Below are 19,718 nucleotides of genomic sequence, written 5' to 3' on the forward strand. Positions count from 1 at the left end.
AATTTAGGTATTTCAGGAAGAGGTAGGTCTTCAGTCGTCGCTTGAAAATAATCAGGGACTCTGCTGTACGGACATCTAGGGGAAGTTCATTCCACCACCTCGGTGCCAGAACAGAGAAGAGCCTTGAAGTGTACGTACCTCTCATTCTGAGAGAAGGTGGTACCAGTCGAGCAGTGCTGAAGGATCTCAGACAGCGTGGTGCAGTGCGAGATGTGATGATTGTGCTGGTCCATTTTTGGCCTTGTAGGCAAAAATCTGATATCTAAATTTGAATCTGATACGTGCAGCTACTGAAAGCCAGTGACGGGAGCGCAGCAGTGGGGTGGTGTGGGAAAACTTGGGCTGATTAAACACAAGTCGTGCAGCTGCGTTTTGGATCGCTTGCAGTGGACGAATACATGTATTTTGGTCGCTTCCACCACCCGTACTGTAAGTGTACGATTGGACGTGCAACACTAAACAAAGTGCGGCTGCTTAATCGTGTATTTTCAAGATGCGGCTGTCTTAACTTTTCTTGGGAACGAGCTCTTCTCTGCTCGCTGCCATGTTGTTTGTGTATCTCTATGGCAAATGCGCGGGGGGAGGGGGGCGGGGGCTGAGTTTGTTCGAAACTATGGGAGCCCAGAGGAGAGCGTCGGCGGACATTAAAGAGAAAACCGATTTTTATTCAAAGAGATCGATGTAAACTACACATTCGAGTTAATCGATAAAATCGATTTATCGCCCAGCCTTAATATATATAATATATATATATATACACACACATATATACACACAGTGAGGAAAATAAGTATTTGAACACCCTGCTATTTTGCAAGTTCTCCCACTTAGAAATCTTGGAGGTGTCTGAAATTGTCATCGTAGGTGCATGTCCATTGGTAGAGACATAATCTAAAAAAAAACAATCCAGAAATCACAATGTATGATTTTTTTTTTTTTTTTAACTATTTATTTGATGATACAGCTGCAAATAAGTATTTGAACACCTAAGAAAGTCAATGTTAATATTTGGTACAGTAGCCTTTGTTTGCAATTACAGAGGTCAAACGTTACCTGTAGTTTTTCACCAGGTTTGCACACACTGCAGGAGTGATTTTGGCCCACTCCTCCACACAGATCTGCTCTAAAACAGTCAGGTTTCTGGCCTGTCGCTGAGAAACACGGAGTTTGAGCTCCCTCCAAAGTTTCTCTATTGGGTTTAGGTCTGGAGACTGGCTAGCCCACGCCAGAACCTTGATATGCTTCTTACAAAGCCATATATATATATATATATATATATATATATATATATATATATATATATATATATATATATATATATATATATATATATATATATTCTTTAAGAATAAGGGAGATGTGCAGACCTGCAGTAACTCTAGGGGAATTAAGTAGATCCGTCACACCATGAAGTTATGGGAAAGAGTAGTGGAAGCCAGGCTGAGAGAAGAGGTGTGAGCAACAGAATGGTTTTATGCCGAGGAATTGCATTGAGAATGTTGATGGAGAAGTATAGAGTCGCTCAGAAGGAGTTGCATTGTGTTTGTGGATTTAGAGAAAGCGTACGACAGGGTGCCGAGAGAGGAGATTAGGACAGTGTGACAGCAGTGAAGTGTGCAGTAGAAATGACTGACTGGTTCAAGGTGGCGGTTGAACTGCATCAAGGATCGGCTCTGAGCCCTTTCCTGTTTGCAGTGGTGATGGACAGGTTGACAGACAAGGTCAGTCAGGAGTCTCCATGGACTATGATGTTTGCAGATGATATTGTGATTTGTGGTGAGAGTAGGTAGCAGGTTAAGAACAGTCTGGAGAGGTGGAGGTACGCGCTGAAGAGAAGGGGAATGAGAAGTCAGTAGGAGTAAGACAGAGTACATGTGTGTGAATGAGGGAGGGCAGTGGAGGAGTGCGATTGCAGAGAGAAGAGGTGAAGAAGATGAAGCAGTACAGGTACCTGGGGTCTACAGTGCAAAGAGAGAGAGAGAGAGAGAGATAGATGGATAGATAGAACTTTATTGTCATTGCATAGTACAGTTACACAGCAACGAAATGCAGTTTGGCATCTACCAGAAGTGCAAAATGTAGCAGTCGTGCAAAAGTGCAGATAAATATCTAGCATATTTACAGTGCAGATAACTATCTAGCATATTTACAGCAAGTGGTATATATAAAAGTATATACAGTGGAAAAAAAAAAAGGAAAAAAAAAAAAAAAAATATATATATATATATATATATATATATATATATATATATATATATATATATATATATATATATATATACAGTGGAACCTCGGGTTACGAACGCCCAGCATACGTATAATTCAGGTTACGAATCGCAGTTCATCAAAATTTTGCCCTGGTTACGAACAATATATCGGGATACGAACGTCGCTCACCAAAAAATCGCAGGCAAGTTGGTTGTTTCTGCTCTATCCATGCAGCTCATCACATCAGTTAGCGTCCTGTGTCCCTAGCGAGCATCGTGTTACTTATCCGCTTGAACTTTTCCGGCGGCAGCGTAACAACTCGTTAGTTGATGCTCGTGGAATGATGAGATGGACAACATTAGCCGATGCATAACCACTTTACTTGTTTTTATGAAGATAGATTAGCAGGGTTACAGTCTTTTCCAAGTACAATACCCATAATGAATTTCACTCTGGACTTCAATACCAACTGATAGTAGCCTTAAAGAAACAGCTCTCATTTTCCCTCTAATGCAACAATTGTCTCAGCGTTCGTGTTAATAACATTGTCTTTAATATTCTATAATATAATATATAATAATATATAAATAATATAATATAATAAGATTCTCCTTCAAACAATAACTCTCCTCCTCCCCTTCTACGAACGTCGCCTCCTGCAGCGAGTCTTCTCAAAGGAAAGTACCGGTAAAGATGTTTTCCTCTTTGTATGTTTTATGTGGTATGATTTTAATATAACATGTTAAAAGTAAATAATATTAGTGAATATTGGCTTTATTTTTATTTAAGTAATATTTTGGTTGTCCAGAACGAATTACCAAGTTTCTGTTCATTATTATGGGGAAATTTGTATCGGGATACGAACTTTTCAGGTTACGAATAAAGTACCGAACGAATTAAATTCATAACCCGAGGTTCCACTGTGTGTGTGTGTGTATATGTGTGTATATATATATATATATATATATATATATATATATATATATATATATATATATATATATATATATATATATATAATTATACACAAATGAATGTGAAATGTTGGGCAGAATGTACAGTAATGATAAAGATACATACAGATATAAAAAGTGCAGATGTACTGAGGAGTGAAAACGATACTATGTAGTATGTACATGTATTGTACAGAGGTTATATACAGTCTTTTGTTTGTGTTTGTTTTGTAGTGATTAGCGGTGTAGTGTAGAGTTCAGTAATGTGATAGTGGATGGAAAAAAGCTGTCCCTGAACCTGCTGGTTCTGGTGCGCAAGTTCCTGTATCTCCTTCGTGATGGAAGGAGGTTAAACAGTTTATGACTGGGATGTGAAGAGTCCTTGATAATGTTGTGAGCTCTGCGCAGACATCTGCTGTGGTGAAGGTGTTCAATGGCAGGTAGTTGGGTGCCAGTCATGCGTTGGGCAGTTTTGACCACCCTTTGCAGTGCTTTACGTTCACACACAGTAGAGCCTCTGTACCATACAGTGATGGAATTGGTCAGAATGCTCTCAATGATGCAGCGGTAGAAACTCGTTAAAATCCCCGGGGACAGATGAGATTTCTTGAGACTTCTCAAGAAGTACAGGCGTTGTTGTGCTTTTTTTACTAGAGCTGACGTTCTGCTGCCAGGACAGATCCTCAGAGATGTGAACTCCCAGGAACTTAAAGCTGGAGACTCGCTCTACCTCAGTTCCATTGATGTTGACTGGTAGATGTCTCCCGCTGTTGGATTTCCGGAAGTCCACAATGAGATCTTTGGTCTTTGTGGCGTTAAGGGTCAGGTTGTTGGTGGCACACCATGCTGCCAGATTACGGATCTCTTCCCTGTAGGCAGATTCGTCGTTGTTTTCGATCTGGCCGACCACGGTGGTATGTAGAGTGTGTTAGGGAAGTGAAGAAAAGAGTGCAGGCAGGGTGGAGTGGGTGGAGAAGAGTGATGGCAGGAGTGATTTATGATAGAAGAGTTATCTGTGAAAGTGAAAGGGAAAGTTTATAGGACTGTGGTGAGACCTGAGATGATATATGGTTTAGAGACTGTGGCATTGAGTAAAAGACAGGAGGTGGAGCTGGAGGTAGCAGAGCTGAAGATGTTGAGGTTTTCGTTGGGAGTGATGAGGATGGACAGGATTAGAAATGAGTTTATTAGAGGGACAGCGCATGTAGGACAAAGCGAGGGAGGCGAGATTAAGATGCTTTGGACATGTGCAGAGGAGGGACATGGGGTATATCAGTAGGAGAATGCTCACACACACACACACAGTTGTATCTCATTAAATTAGAATATCATTATAAAGTTTTTATTTTAGGAATTCAATACAAAAAGTAAAGCTCCTATATTATATGGATTTATCACGCACAGACTGATATATTTCAAGTGTTTATTTCTTTAAATTTTGATGATTTTGGCTTACATTTAACAAAAACCCACCAATTCACACAATTAGAGAACTTCCTAAGACCAATCAAAAACATTTTTTTTTAGTTGGCCTTCTGGAAAGTCTGTTCATTTACTGTTTATGTACTTGGTAGAGGCTCCTTCTGCTTTTATTACTGCCTTAATTGGGCGTGACATGGAGGTGATTCAGTCTGTGGCACTCGTGAGGTGGTTTGGAAGCCCAGGTTTCTTTGACAGTGACCTTCAACTCATTTGGATTTTTTGGTCTCTTGTTTCTCGTTTTCCTCTTGCCAATACCTCATAGATTCTTTATAGGGTTCAGGACACCATGGTCATTTAACCGGCTTTTGGTGCTTTTGGCAGTGTGGGCAGGTGCCAAATCCTGCTGGAACATGAAATCAGCATCTCAATGCGGCTGGTCAGCAGAGTGAAGCATGAAGTGCTCCAAAACTTCCTGGTAGATGGCTGTGCTGATCTTGGACTTGATAAAACACAGTGGACCAACACCAGCAGATGACACAACTCCCCAAACTACCATTGACCGTGCAAACTTTACAATGGACCTCAAGCAACTTGGATTCTGTGCCTCTCCTCTTGTCTTCCAGGCTCTGGGACCTTGATTTCCAAATAAAATGCTAAATTTTCTTTCCTTTCATCTAAAAAAAACAGTCCAGTCCTTTTTGTACTTTGCCCAGGTAAGACACACCTGAAATTGTCTCTGGTTCAGGATTGGCTTGATACAAGGGCTCTGAAAAAAGTTTTGAAGTTTATTTATGACTGGAATTTAGTTTAGTTAATCTTAATTTATTTTATGTTGTCTGTTTTAAAGACAATTTTACTACAGTTTTGTTTATTAAACTATGAATACTATGTTATTTCATTGTGAAATGTTTTGTTATGCACTTCTTGTGCACTGAATACATTTAGAAAAAGCATGTTTGAAAAAGCAAAAACAATTGCCAAAATCGCAATCGCAATGTTTATTCAGAAAATCGCAATATGATTATTTTGTCCATATTGCACAGCCCTACTATGCAGGGTCTAAGCCGCAAGCAGCGATTTCAGATCACTGTTTTAATGGAAAACGTATAATGAATGTATTTGCTGAATGTGTGTAAGCAGTGTAAGCAGCCAGCAGCATTATGGTAAAACAATTATTGATAGAAAATGTAGCCAATGAGTGCAGGATTCTAACGATATATGGGAATATTTTATTCACCATGTGGGCGAGTCTTAGTTTTACTACACTTTAGAAACTGTTATTGGTAAAACAGCACACGTGCACAGTGACACCCCAGGAAGTGAATGCAGCTCTGTTCTGCTCACACAGCTGTTTACAAAAAAAGAAAACAGAAAAAAAAAGTTGTTTTATCTGAGATTTGCACAAAGCGGTGATGTGGGAAAATTCTTGTGGGCAGAGTAACAGAGACTTGGAAATCTGCATGGAGATTTTATTTTACATCTGTAAGTTAAATCATATCTCCCTTTACAGTTTTATACGATTTTACGTAAATAATGAACATGGACAACATGTAGCAGGAAGAAGCAGTCAGTGCAGTGAAAATAAAACTACTGATATATATTATGGGTGGAGTGAGACAAAATGTTGCAGGTGGGAGAAAATTATGTTTTTGCAGGAGTGGGCGTGAGCGGGACTGAAAAATCCATCTCTAGTGTCATGCTCAGATATTTAAAACCTTTGGCCATATAATGTGCTTTTGTCTGGCTGTATTCTGTTACTATAGGCATTTTAAGCTCTAATTTAAGTCATAGGTTAAAGTTATAGTTTATAATTGATTATACAAAGCTTTCCTTTATCCCACATATTTCCAGTTATTTCCACATTGTGTTCTGTTTATTTTTCCTATGAAACATGGACCTTGACAGGTAATTTGTTTCATTCTGGCATAGTGCATTTGACTCTGACCTCTAGATGATATGCTCATGTTGTATGTGCACAATTGTCTGGCAGAAAGGGATGTGCTCGCAGAATACTAATTTAGCACTAAAATAATACTTTCGAACAGTAAAACTTGAGTGTGTACTGGAAGGTTGGTGTTAACATTTTAGACAATATGTCATTGTTGTACTAAAAGCCTGGTGGTACCCAAACAGATGCCATAAAACTCATTTGTTAGCTACAGGTATATCCACTTTACTGATATGACACATAGTTGCTTACTTAAAGTTATTGAATACATTTGGTTCCATGGACCAGTTAATCCTACCAGTTGTCTGTAACCATAACTGTATTTTGTTGGCTTAGAATAATGTCATATTCAATAGTTATATTATAAAAACTTGTATGTTTTTTAACAATTCTGTCATGTAACAAATAGCATATGAAATGTCTACTGTTAAAGGTTAAAAACAATTTTAAATGCTTGCAGCATAACTGTTTGATTGCTCTGGTGAAATTACACTTAGTTAGTAGTTAAGGGTTAATTTCATCTCCTACCTTGAACAAAGGTGTACAACAGATGTTCTGGGGCTATAAGTTAAGTTAGAATTAACAGATGGGTATTCTCATCTGTGCATTTATTCTTTTAAAAACCCCTCTGCATATGTTTGGTGTGTTCTAAAAAGATTTTATTTTACCACAGACTCGCAGAGAGAGAAAAATCTGAGAGGTTCTTTGCGGTCTGAAGTCGAGAGGTGAGTTTGTTACATTGATGCGCAACTCATTATATATAAAAGTGGCTTTTGCAAACAATTTGTCATTGACGTTTCAAATCATAGATGCAATTTTTTTCCCTTTGAAACAGGAAAATCAACAAAGATGATATTGTTATTCTGGATTCAATGAATTACATTAAAGGTGAATTATATATGTATTCTCAAAAGTTTAAGTAACTTTATATGGTGTTTTTGAAAGAACTTTGGAAAAAGGTATTGTTGATATTTCTTTTAAAAAATAAACTTTTCTGGCTCTTTTAATTAGTTCAATTATTTTTCTAGGTTACAGATATGAACTCTTTTGTCTCATAAAGCATGTACAGACACCACACTGTTTGGTATGTGCAATCATGATATAAAACCTTGTTCAAAACAATCAAGAGCTTTACATTTCTAAACTCGTTATGTTTAGGTTTAATGTTTTGTATGAACATTGTTATTCAGGTCTACTGTTTGACATCTGCTGCACTGAGTGCAGAGTGGAACAAGGAAAGAGAAGCAAATTATCAATATTCCCAGGAAATGCAAGTGCATATTTACCAGTTTTTCAATCATTGTTTAAGATTTAAAAACGCATATTCTTAGTGTATTCTTTGTGCAGAATAGTTCAGCCATAATTTTTTACAAGTGCGTTTTTCAGTTAAATCATCTATTTTCTTTTCCTTTTATAGTATGGATGCTCTAATTCTGAGATTTGAAGCCCCCGATTCAAGAAATAGGTGGGATAGTCCTCTCTTTACTGTTCAGAAAGAGGACAAACTTCCATTTGAAGCCATTTCTGATGCTATTTTGAAAAGAAAAGTACCACCTCCTAACCAGTCTACACAAAGTGTAAGAAAGTTCTTACTTTTTCTTATAGACTTTAATATATGGATATACACTGCACTTCACTAATACTGGTAACTCTTATTTATATCTCTATGAAACAAAGTATTTTTTGAGCGACATTGACAGCACCTATCCTCTTTTTCATGCAGTATGTTCTTATGAATTCCCAGTGATTCCAATAATGTTGCCAAAAAATCATAAAAATACACACACAGATAAAATAGTTCTTTGCTCATACTTACCATGTGTGACAATATTTTTGGAGGGCATTGTAACTACTTGAGTCTGTTTATACATAAAACAATGAAATGAAAGGTACTGTACATACCAGCAATATAGTGCTTATGATTTGAAAAGTATACACATCGTTTACTTAGTAAACTTAGTACTTAGTAGAAGTACAGATACTCCTGTTTTAAAAGACTCCAGTAAAAGTTGTGACTACACTTTATTTACTCAAGTTAAAGTAAACAAGTTTGTGATCTGACATGTACTTAAGTAGAAAGTAGCTGTTACTAATACCTGTTTTAGTGTCACGCTGGTAACTGGACCTCATTATATCAATGTATTAATAAAAAACTGAATGTATCCATAATTTTATATATATATATATATATATATATATATATATATATATATATATATATATATATATATATATATATAAATAATATAAACAAACACACACATACTATATTTCTAAAATGATTGGGTCACCTGGTAATTAGTAATATATGTAAATTTTAAGCATTGAATTCAACATTTTGTCTTAATTTGGTCTAGATTCTTGGAGAGTGCTTATTAATATATTTGTGTTCATCAGCCACAAGGGTGTTATGAAAGGCAGGTACTGATGTAAGTGAGGAGACCTGGGGTGCAGTCAGCATTCCAATTCATCCCAAAGGTGTTCAGTAGGGATGAGTTCAGAGCTCTATAGCAGGCCACTCAAGATCTTCCTCTCCAAAGCATGTAAACCAGATCTTCAAGGAGCTCACTTTGTGCACAGGGGCATTGCCATGCTGGAACAAGTTCAAGTGAATGCAAAATTTCATTATAGCACATCTAAAGACATCTTGTACAATTGAGTGCCTCCAGATTTGTGGTAACAGTTTGGAAAAGAACCACATATAGCAGGAAAGGTCAGGTGTCCCAATACTTTTGTGTGTGTGTGTGTGTGTGTGTGTGTGTGTGTATATGTATGTGTATATGTATGTGTATATGTATGTGTATATGTATGTATATATATATATATATATATATATATATATATATATATATATATATATATATATATATATATATATATAATTACACAGTCGAACCCACTTATCTCAACCTCGGTTAACTCGCCAACCCTATTAAGTCGACGTTTTTGAAGTGGAAACGCCAAATTCTCGCTTTGTCTTAGCATTTTTTATTCGGTTATGTCGATTCTTTTATGTCGACGAACCCTAATATCTCAAGCACAGGGGGGGGCCCCCAATCGCCGCCTTTTGCCACGTCACCATCTCACTACTGTATTTTCGCGTATATATGAAGCGTCTTATAGAAAGTTTTACATACCCCTCACCCAGGGTGCATCTTATATATGCGAATATACGGTAGGGAGACGGCACTGCAGCCGCAGAAAAACTTGCGGAAGTGTGTGTGTGTGTGTGTGTGTGTGTGTAATATATATACACACACACACAAGGCCATATCCCAGATTGTAGGGTTTTTCCAGCAGTCCTTAAAACAACTCCATTATGTTATGATGTTTTACGAATGACCAATTTAAGGTGAGTTATCCTGTGCTTTTTATTGAAGTTCAAATAGGAAGTTTATAATTTATACTTCACCTTCTACAACATATAGAAACTGTGACTAAACCTCAGATTTCAGATGACAGCTGCATACTACAGAAATTAAGAAAATAAAAACATGCTTATTTAAAAAAAATAGCAACATGTGGCAGTATCCCTTATATAAATGACAAACTAAATTGTAGGGGAAAAAACTTTAAACATTAAAATGGCTCATGACAAGAAAGAAATAACGATAAAAACTTTTAGATTACCTGTGTGTGCTTTCTCAAATTTGATGGCGAATTCTTGAAAGCCAGCACTTTTTCACACCGGTAATTTTGAACATCTCCCTTATATTTGGCCATGGGTGTTAAGGAATATCTTTGTTTTTATTTATTTTCACATTAGTGACTCCCTCTGAATTCACATTAACCATTCCTCTTGTTGCCTTTGCTCATTGTCTACGTCTGATAGTCAGGAAAAATACACCAGTGATATGGTGAAAAAGCCGCACAATGAAGGGTTGATAGGCTGGAAACAGCGCTCAATGAGAAGAAATAATACTGAAAGTAACGAGGCTGGTTTGAAAATGTAAGTAGAAGAAAGTACAGATATTTGTGTAAAAAGTTGTCCGTAAAATAAATAGTGGAGTAAAGTATTGATACCAGAAAAAGATACTTAAGTACAGTAACAAAGTATTTGTACTTCATTACTTCTCACCTCTGCTATTTACACCATAACCATTAGAAGGCAATAAAATGTTCAATAAAATAGAAGGTTTTAAATCACAGAATAAAGATGGAAAAAAAAACAATAATATTAACTAAGAATGCAAGTGTGATACATGTGTAAAGAAGATGAAATGGGGTAGTCTGTGTGTTTGGCCCTAGTCTATGTTTTAAAGCTTCATACGTGCATATTTGCACCAAGCTTTTAAAAAGTGACCATCTAATACAGGCCACTTCTTCCTGTAATATGCAACAGAATAATAGGTAAAGAAATATGCTGGGGATGTTAAAGATTTCAAATATGGTGGATGTAGAGCAATTGAACAAATAAGAGCAAATAGCAGGAAACGAATAAAAGACAAAAATGTCATGTATGGAATTATTAATATTTAGGGAATTATGTAGTAAACATAAAAAATGTTAAACAACCTAGAACACATTTTATATTTTAGATTATCCAATGGAGCTACATTTAGCTTTCATGACAACTTTGTACACTGAAGTCATTTTCTCATAAAATTTATAAGGTAGTCACCTGGAATTGTTTAATTCACACGTGTGCCTTGTCAAGTGTTGAGAGGGTGAACAGACAGTTCCTGAACTGGAACAGTTCTCACTGTGAATCATAGAGTAGGTGTGATGGTGTAGGGGTGCTTTGCTTGTTACTCTCTTTTTGACTTAAAAATCTATAATTATCTCTCTCTCTCTATATATATATATATATATATATATATCACACACAGCATTATTTTACCAAAGTAAAATTCTGTTGGTGTCTAGTGAACATTGTCTATGCAACTGTACATGAGGGATTAACCTCAACCTTATATTTATATTAAGTTTGTAATCTTGCAAACCAGTGTAGATTTATTCATTGCTAGAGACTCAAAGCACTTTTGTACGTCGCTCTGGACAAGGGCGTCTGCTAAAAGCCGCAAATGCAAATTGAATGCTGCATCAGATGACCTGGCCTCCTCAATCACCTAATCTAAATCCAGATGAGAGAGTTTGGGATGAGTTGGACCGGAGACAGAAGGAACAGCAGCCAGCAAGTACTACACACCTTTGGGGAACCCCTTCTACATTATTGAAAAACCATTCAAGTTGATAGCACACTCTTGGCATTCTCTCGGTCAGTTTTATCAGGCAAAGCTGTTATCAGAGCAAAAGGTAGCTACTTTGAAGAATATAAAATATAAAACATTGGTGACATTTTAATTGATTTTCCTCATCAGCTTAAACCTAATGGTTCATACTCATAGTTATAAATAGAAATGTTAAAATTGTTTCCAATAGAGAACACTGACATGATGGGGGTTTGGTTTGTTTTCCCTGATTGTTTTTATCCTATGCAGGGATGATGTATATTTTTTTTTGTGTTCTGGTCACAAAAAATTTAAATTTTTAATAATGATGCATGGTTTATACTTTAGCGATAGGTTTGTTAAACATAAGTTTTAATTGAATGACTCCTATTTTTAGTTCATAAACTTCTATATAAAATTAACTTAAAACAAATAATAGCAGCTTTTTATAGCATCTACTTTTTTTTTTGTCACTTCTTAAAGATGCTTAAGCCTAATATGGCAGCAACTTTGACACTTTGATCTCTATCATCACAGTCATGTTTTTGTAGATGTTTTCAATCCTGCAATATACAGTAGCTAGCACTTAGCTAGGTATTTTACCAAAGGATACATTTGGGGAATTAATATTTCTCAGGCAAAGTGAAATTACTACTGTTGCACTTGACAGTTCAAAAACAAAACTGTGTATATATGATAAGTAATTTTTTTTCCCCCCCCAGCAACCACTATCATCTGTCAACTTTTTATATGAGCTGGACAGAGTTACTCAAGATGTCTTGATGGTAAAGATTTCAATTTTAGCTTATAATATTTAGGCCTTACAATTTGTAGTTTTATTTCTATTTTTTACCACAGGATATACTAATACATTTAGTTTCACATTTTGTGCAACTATCTCTTAGACTCCTAACTTTTTCTCTTAGGCTGTTTTTGACTTGCAGAAGACCAGCATTCCTGGGGATGTAATTGCAATTCCAGGAACTACCGAAAAAATATCCTTTGCATCCCTGATTGTGTTTATTGCAGTTTTATATCACTGTTCTGGTCCAACCAATTTAATATTTACAATAATACACAACGAAGTACTGACATAACGATGACCGAATTGTCATTTTATACACCAAAAAATAAATAACCAGCAAGTTTTTAGTAAGCAGATAGGTCGGGGCCTTCCATTGGATAATAATTATAGTAAATAATTGTTACATCTGATAACATATTTAACACTAACTGATGCAGTGAGTTCTTTCTCATTTCTTAAGCAGCCATGTCATAAAACATATCCGGTAATAATAATAGATAATAGATGGTACTCTCTTTCAGAAGGGTCAAATTATTGACTTGCCTGAAGCAAAGAAAACTAAGAAGATTGCTGTAACTACTAAAATTGGTTTAATAACTGTAACACATTATTCAAACCTGGAAGGATAGTGGTAAACCATTTTCCTTAAAGAAGAAATGTGGTTGGGACAAAATCTTAGTGAAATCAAATTGTAAAAACTAACTCTTGACTATGCTTAATAGTAAACTTAAGAGTTCCACACACACAATCCAGAGAACTCATAGGATTCCCACTAAACTGCTGTGTATCAAATCAAATTTTATTTGTCACACGCATACATACAGGGTACGACATGCAGTGAAATGCTTTTTACGACTGTCTGGCATGAGGGAATAAAATGGGGTGAAAAAATAAAACAAAGAAAAAGAAGGCAGATAAAGTATACAAACTATATAAAAATAAGAATATATACATACAATAAAATGCTTATGGCAGTGAGCAGTTAAACAGTAAACAACAGTAAACAATTTAAGCATGGTTTTTGATTGTCCATAAAGTGTCCGTGTGCAGTATGGTGTGGTATAAAAATATAAAATGCAAAGTGCACTGTGCTGTGTGAGTCCAGTGTCCCTAAATGCAACAAAGAAGAGTCCATTGTTGGGATGGCTGAGGTCCTTCACAATCTTCCTAGCTCTGGTCCGGCACCGCATGCTGTAGATGTCCTGCAGGTTAGGGTGCTTGGTGTGGATGGTACGTTCAGCTGAATGCACCATCCTCTGGAGGGCTCGTCTGTCCTGCATGGTGCTGTTCCCGAACCAGGAAGTGATGCTACCCGTCAGAACGCTCTCAATGGTGCAGGTGTAGAAAGTCTTTAGCACCTGAGAGGGAAGTTTAAAGTCCTTTAAGCGTCTCAGATGGTACAGACACTGCCGGGCCTTCTTCACCAGGGTGTTGAAGTGACAGGACCAAGACAGGTCCTGTGTGATGTGAACACCTAGGTACCGGAAACTGTCCACTCTCTCCACTGGGGTCCCGTTGATGTTTAGCGGTTGGTATGACCGCTCCTGCTTCATGCTGAAGTCCACGATCAACTCCTTAGTCTTGCTGACGTTCAGGAGAAGGTTGTTCTCCTGGCACCATCTCTCCAGTTTTTTTAACCTCCTGTAGGTAGGCCGTCTCGTCGTTGTTGGAGAAGTTAGCGATCCATTGACACAGAGTCCCAGGACCTCCAACTTAGAGGTGAGTGTGGAGGGAATTATGGTGTTAAATGCTGAACTGTAGTCCACAAACAGCATCTTTGTATAATTCCCTTTTCTTTGGTCCAGGTGGCTCTTTGTAGTGTGGAGGAGATGTAAAATGGCGTCCCCAGTGGAACGGTTCTGACGGTACGTTAATTGTTGTGGGTCCAGTGTGTCTGGTAGTGATGCAGTGATGAAGTCTCTGATAAGTCTTTCAAAGCACTTCATCACTACTGAGGTCAAGGTTACAGGGCGGTAGTCGTTAAGGCAGGCGGGCTGGGGTTTCTCCGGGACAGGAACAATGGTGGACTATTTGAAACATGAGGGGACAACAGACTGTTCCAGAGGTTAAATATCTCAGTGAACACTGGTGCTAGCTGGTCAGCGCAGGCTTTCAGAACCCGACCTGTGATGCCATCTGGTTCTGCTGCCTTCCTGGTATTTACTCTCTTGAATGCCCTCCTCACGTCATACTTCAAGATGGTGAACGTGTTTACCTCTCCGGCTCTCTCGGCGTGCACGCTGGTTGTGCTGCTAGCGAGGTTAGCTGCAGCCTCGAAACGAGCGTAAAAGGTGTTTAGCTCGTCTGCCAGAGAAGCATCCGCATTCACCATTCTAGAAGATAGTGTTCTATAGTCCGTTATTGTTCTTAGTCCCTGCCACAGGCTCCTAGTGCCACCATGTTGGAACTGTGACTCTAGTTTCCTCCCGTAGTGCCAGTGCCAGTGCCATGTCCCAGTCTGCGTCATCCAAAGCGTCCTGCAGAGCGGCCACCGATTGGTCAGTCCAGCGCGCAAGCTCCCTCTGAACAGGAGCTTCCTGTTTCAGCCTTTGTTTGTAAACAGGCATGAGGAAGATGGCAGCATGGTCCGAATTCCCAAACGGTGGACGTGATTGTGCCTTGTCGCTGTTCTTAAATGGTGTGTAGCAGTGGTGATGTGCTGATGAAAGTTTGGTAGTGTGTGCTTGAGGTTGGCACTGTTGAAATCTCCTACCACAATGAGCGCAGCGTCCCGATGCTGTGTTTGGTAAAGAGTTAGTGTCTCGTGCAAATCCCATACTGCAGTGTCGGTGTCCGCTTGAGGTGGAATATAAACAGCACTAACTATGACTATGAGGAACGATGCTCGCGCTGTCACACCAGTGGTTGTTCACCATCAGACACACTCCACCTCCTCTTGACTTCCCCGACTCCAGTGTTCTGTCCATGCAGTAGGCCGAGAAAAACTTGGCCGGCACCGGTCCATGGGTCAACTGGTACAGAAAGAATACATAACTTAGATTATTTTCGTTTTATTTATTATCTGATTCTGAACGATGTTTTATTTTGGAAAATTACCGGATTCTCTCCATCACATCTGTCTATGACTCACTCTTGATGCATGTGAAGATGCCTCGGTCACATGTCTTACCTCCATCCGCTACCTTCTTAAAGGGGCTGCTCCGGCCGCTAACACATAATACATTACCACTAATTTGAAACCCCAAAGTGAGCAAAATTAACAAAAAAAACCACAATGGATTCACATTTATTATTATATTTATAAATTACCAGTTCTTATGCCGTTCGTATTATTTTATTTTGTTGTATTTATCCGCCACACCTTAAAGGCCAGTCTGTGAAAATATTGTCTGACATTAAACCGGTGGTGCAAAAAAGGTTGGGGACGACTGCTCTAACATATAAAACCAGAAAAACTATAGGGAACAGAAATACAGGCTTTAAAGATGTTGAAAAACTCAAATTAAAGATTAAAATTGCATGTATAAAATGAAAGACATAACATCGATTTAATGTTTGTGAAAAATATCACATGAAAAATGGTGATTAGCACCAAAGAATAAAAGGGGGGGGCCTGAAAACCTTAGCATGGATATAGCAGCATCTTATATATGTGTTTGTTGCACCTATCAGCAAAATAGAAGTTCCCTAGGAAGATTTAACGAAAATACTTTTATAGAGGAAAATTTGAGTTACTCTAGATGGAAAAATTTTCTAATGAATGGCCTTAGTATTATTAGTACAGAATTGTGTGTGAAGTATTAGGCACACCATTTAGCCATTCTTCAAAAATATCCAAGTACCTATTCTTTAAAAGTATTCAACAATGCCTCTGAAGTCTATGAAAAGTAAAAGATTATTTTATTTTGACGTGTGGTGTAGTGAATTGACCTTTAATAAAGTTGATCGGTATACATCAGAGGAAGGATGCATTTGGAAAAATATATATTTGGTATAGTGTATGTGTGTGATTAATCTAAACCAGGGAATTGATGATGCTTAATATTGCTGTAAATATTTATGGGATTCAAATGTTTATATTTACTACTGTCAATATTTACTACAGAGTTGTTTTCCTCAACCTATACAACACATAAAGGTAACAAGAAGCTTTAACTTAGCTGAACTGAGGAAACTTCGGCGACAGTTCATCAGTTACACCAAGATGCACCCAGCAGAGAACATTGGACAGATAGCCAATATGTTTGTGCAGTACCTCAACAAAAGTGTGCACTAATCGCTGCCAGTAAATTTAACACCCAATTTAACAATTCAGTGTTTTGAGAGTTTTAATGAATTGTTAATTTACATTCAAATGATTTTAGATTGTAAATGTAATATGTTGACATTTATTTTTAACAGGCTAAAATACGTTTTTATATGCTTGCAGACATCAATTCTTGAAATATAGAATTACCTTTTTTCTTTAGTACTATCCTTAATTTTACTTCGTCAAATGCTATTGTTTTAGATTCCAATACTTCTGACTGAATGATGTTTACCCTGGAATTGTATTAATATTAAAGCTATAATAATAAAAAAACATTGTTTCAGCTGTCTGCTATATACTTGTGTTTAATTATGTATTTGTAAGCTTAACATCATTATGCATGCACATGAAAACAATGTTAGTCTCCTGCTGATGTATTAGTCATTCTGATTTTTCTCAGCTAACTGGGGAATCAATTTTCTTGATACATTTCTCATAGATCCTTTATTGCATAAGATGTAATTACACAAGTTTGTATACAATACACTAAGTAATGTTACTGTACCGTTAAAGAAACTTTGAAGAGCCTTTCAGTAGCTATAATCTATCTACATGTTCTGTGTTTTGATTGATATTTGAAATAAAATAAAATTGTGACGTAAATAGAAATTATTTAATCTAATTTGGATTTTAAATTAGTATTTAGCAGAATCTAATGCAATTAAATGTGCATTAGCCAATTAACCAACCTGCGCTAACACTACCTAATTGACGTGAAGTTCGTATGAATAATCATATTCAGGGACGTGTGAACATTGACGTTTCAATTTACCTTGTTCTTGCAGTCACAGAAGCAAACAACTCTTGGACAGCGAGTCGATGACAGCTTTGTTCTGTTACTAAGGTGCGTACATATATCGGGTGAAATCAACAGTCGTCACTATTACATATGATAAGCCACATTACGCACCTCTCGCCAAGAACTACATTACTAATATATATCGATTAAAGTCAAAACAGATCAGAACGACCACACATTATTTAGTTACGGTAAATTCATATCTAAACTACACTTCAGACTCGCTAGACATATTGATTATGTAAAAAAAAATTATGGATAGGGATATGCTGATGTAGTAAGCAACATAATGTACAAGTCACAAAACTGGAATCAGGACAGATTGGGCCTCAAGATTGTGCGCAAATGACCTAATGGACCCCCAGGACATCGACACACGGACCCGAATAAAAGACACAAGATAACTAAAACCGTACCCAGTCTTAAAAAGTCCAAGCAGAGAGGCAACAAGCAGCCATTTCCTAACATATTTTTTTCTTACACAGTCTATTGTCAGAGTGTTCCAAGCCAGAAATTGATATTTTCACAATACCTTATACCCAAACAACTATTGAGAACTACACTTATGTCGAAATACCTCCACTTTCTGCTTTGACTGACAACAGACCACTGGATTTCTTCATGGCAAGAAACGGTGAGGATTACATGGACATGAACAACACTATTTACAACTTGCCTGTAAAATTGTGAATGCTGGCGGTACCAACATGGCAAATGATGCAAAGGTGGGGGTTTAGGCTGATAATCCGATAGTCAGATATCGCCGGAAGAGGGGTGGTGAGATTCTTATACAAATCCACCATCTGAGAGTGTTTCCCTTAAAAATACATTTACCATCAAAATTCCACGAAGAAAATCAGTTTTACTTAATAAAAAAATATGTTTTCATAATGTATGAAGTGTTTTTTTTTTGTTCCTCACAGAAACGTTAGCAAGCACCTCTTACACTATTTAATCTCTCGGAGGTTGCAAACTTTCAGTCGATGTTGTGTCTGTTTTGCTTTCAGGTATTTTGCTGGTTGGAGAGGAGACGACATAAGCGGTGGGAGAGGAAGTGAAAGTGCTGCAATCAGGCGGGTGTCCGTGCTAGGCTAAAGGCTAACCCCAGATGGCCATTCTCCTGTCCATTCTACTTTCAAATGTCTGCTCCCTGGACAATAAATTGGATTTCATTCGACTACAGTGGACCACGCCGCGATAGTTTAGAGACTGCTGCGTCTTTGTTTTCATGGAGACATAGCTCAGCGACAGAGTTCTGGATGCCGCCATCCAGCTAGATGGGCTTACCACGTTTTGTGTCGACAGAAACGCAGCTCTGTGCGTCAACACTCACGGGTGGCGTGTGTGTTCATATCAACACAGAATGGTGCAAGAATTCTGTGCTTGTCTCCTGCTTTTGCTCATCGCTAGTGGAGTTCGTGACTAAGATACAGTCCATTTTATTTACCATAGGAATTCACCACTGACCACTGATCAATGAGAGTGGTGAACACGCTGGATCTTGTTTACATCATCTCCACCACCACACTGAGCAGTGGGGCCCCTCACGGCTGTGTGCTCAGCCCTCTGCTGTTCACTCTGCTAACTCACGACTGTGTAGCAATGCACAGCTCAAACCACATCGTCAAGTTCCTCAACACAGAACTGAACTGAAATTGACACACACACACACACACACACAGACTCACTCACTCACTTAACTGTGTGTTACTGAACTGTACAACCTATACTAAACAGTCTTTACTAATCTCAATCCATTCCACCACCATTTATTTATATTTAATCATATTATACTGTTTACATGCTGTTTTTTTGCACCTCTCGACTGCTGCATCTGCTCGCAATCATCCTGAACCATCTAGAGATGTACCAGTGGCAATTGGATCCCACTACATGTGTGGAGTTTTGACATTGGACCTCCTGGAGTGTTTGAAGGCTCTGGCATGGAGAAGCTGTTGCTGGATCTGTGATGATCACAAATGTTGAGCTCAGTAGCTCCTACTTTTATACCAAAGACTGTAGAAAGAACATTTACTTATAATCTTATACTCCAGTACTCATGTTAGTTCTCTCTCTCTCCAGTGTTCTGTATTGTTGATAGATTTATGATCAAACTCTGGATGTCACCCAAATGAGGATGGG

General features: G+C 37.7%; 1 protein-coding gene across 4 annotated transcripts in view; it reads left to right on the forward strand.

Moving 5' to 3' along the window:
- The window catches only part of kti12 (KTI12 chromatin associated homolog), a 21,256-nt gene extending 2,104 nt beyond the window's left edge, over positions 1–19,152 (forward strand). For 2 of the 4 annotated variants that reach the window (XM_046864471.1, XM_046864468.1), the window contains 8 exons: positions 7,205–7,256; positions 7,367–7,419; positions 7,560–7,615; positions 7,722–7,801; positions 7,949–8,108; positions 12,425–12,487; positions 12,629–12,697; positions 16,601–17,060. In XM_046864471.1, the coding sequence (XP_046720427.1) occupies positions 7,205–7,256; positions 7,367–7,419; positions 7,560–7,615; positions 7,722–7,801; positions 7,949–8,108; positions 12,425–12,487; positions 12,629–12,697; positions 16,601–16,744 (677 nt within the window). In that variant the 3' untranslated portion in view covers positions 16,745–17,060. Of the gene's footprint in view, positions 1–7,204; positions 7,257–7,366; positions 7,420–7,559; positions 7,616–7,721; positions 7,802–7,948; positions 8,109–12,424; positions 12,488–12,628; positions 12,698–16,600; positions 17,061–17,562; positions 17,622–18,061; positions 18,211–18,583 lie in introns of those variants that run through there. The other 2 variants (XM_046864469.1, XM_046864472.1) reach the window with 2 other exon arrangements.
- The last annotated feature ends 566 nt before the right edge of the window (positions 19,153–19,718 follow it).

The sequence above is a fragment of the Silurus meridionalis genome, chromosome 13, assembly GCF_014805685.1.
Source record: "Silurus meridionalis isolate SWU-2019-XX chromosome 13, ASM1480568v1, whole genome shotgun sequence".
Taxonomy (NCBI): Eukaryota; Metazoa; Chordata; class Actinopteri; order Siluriformes; family Siluridae; genus Silurus; species Silurus meridionalis.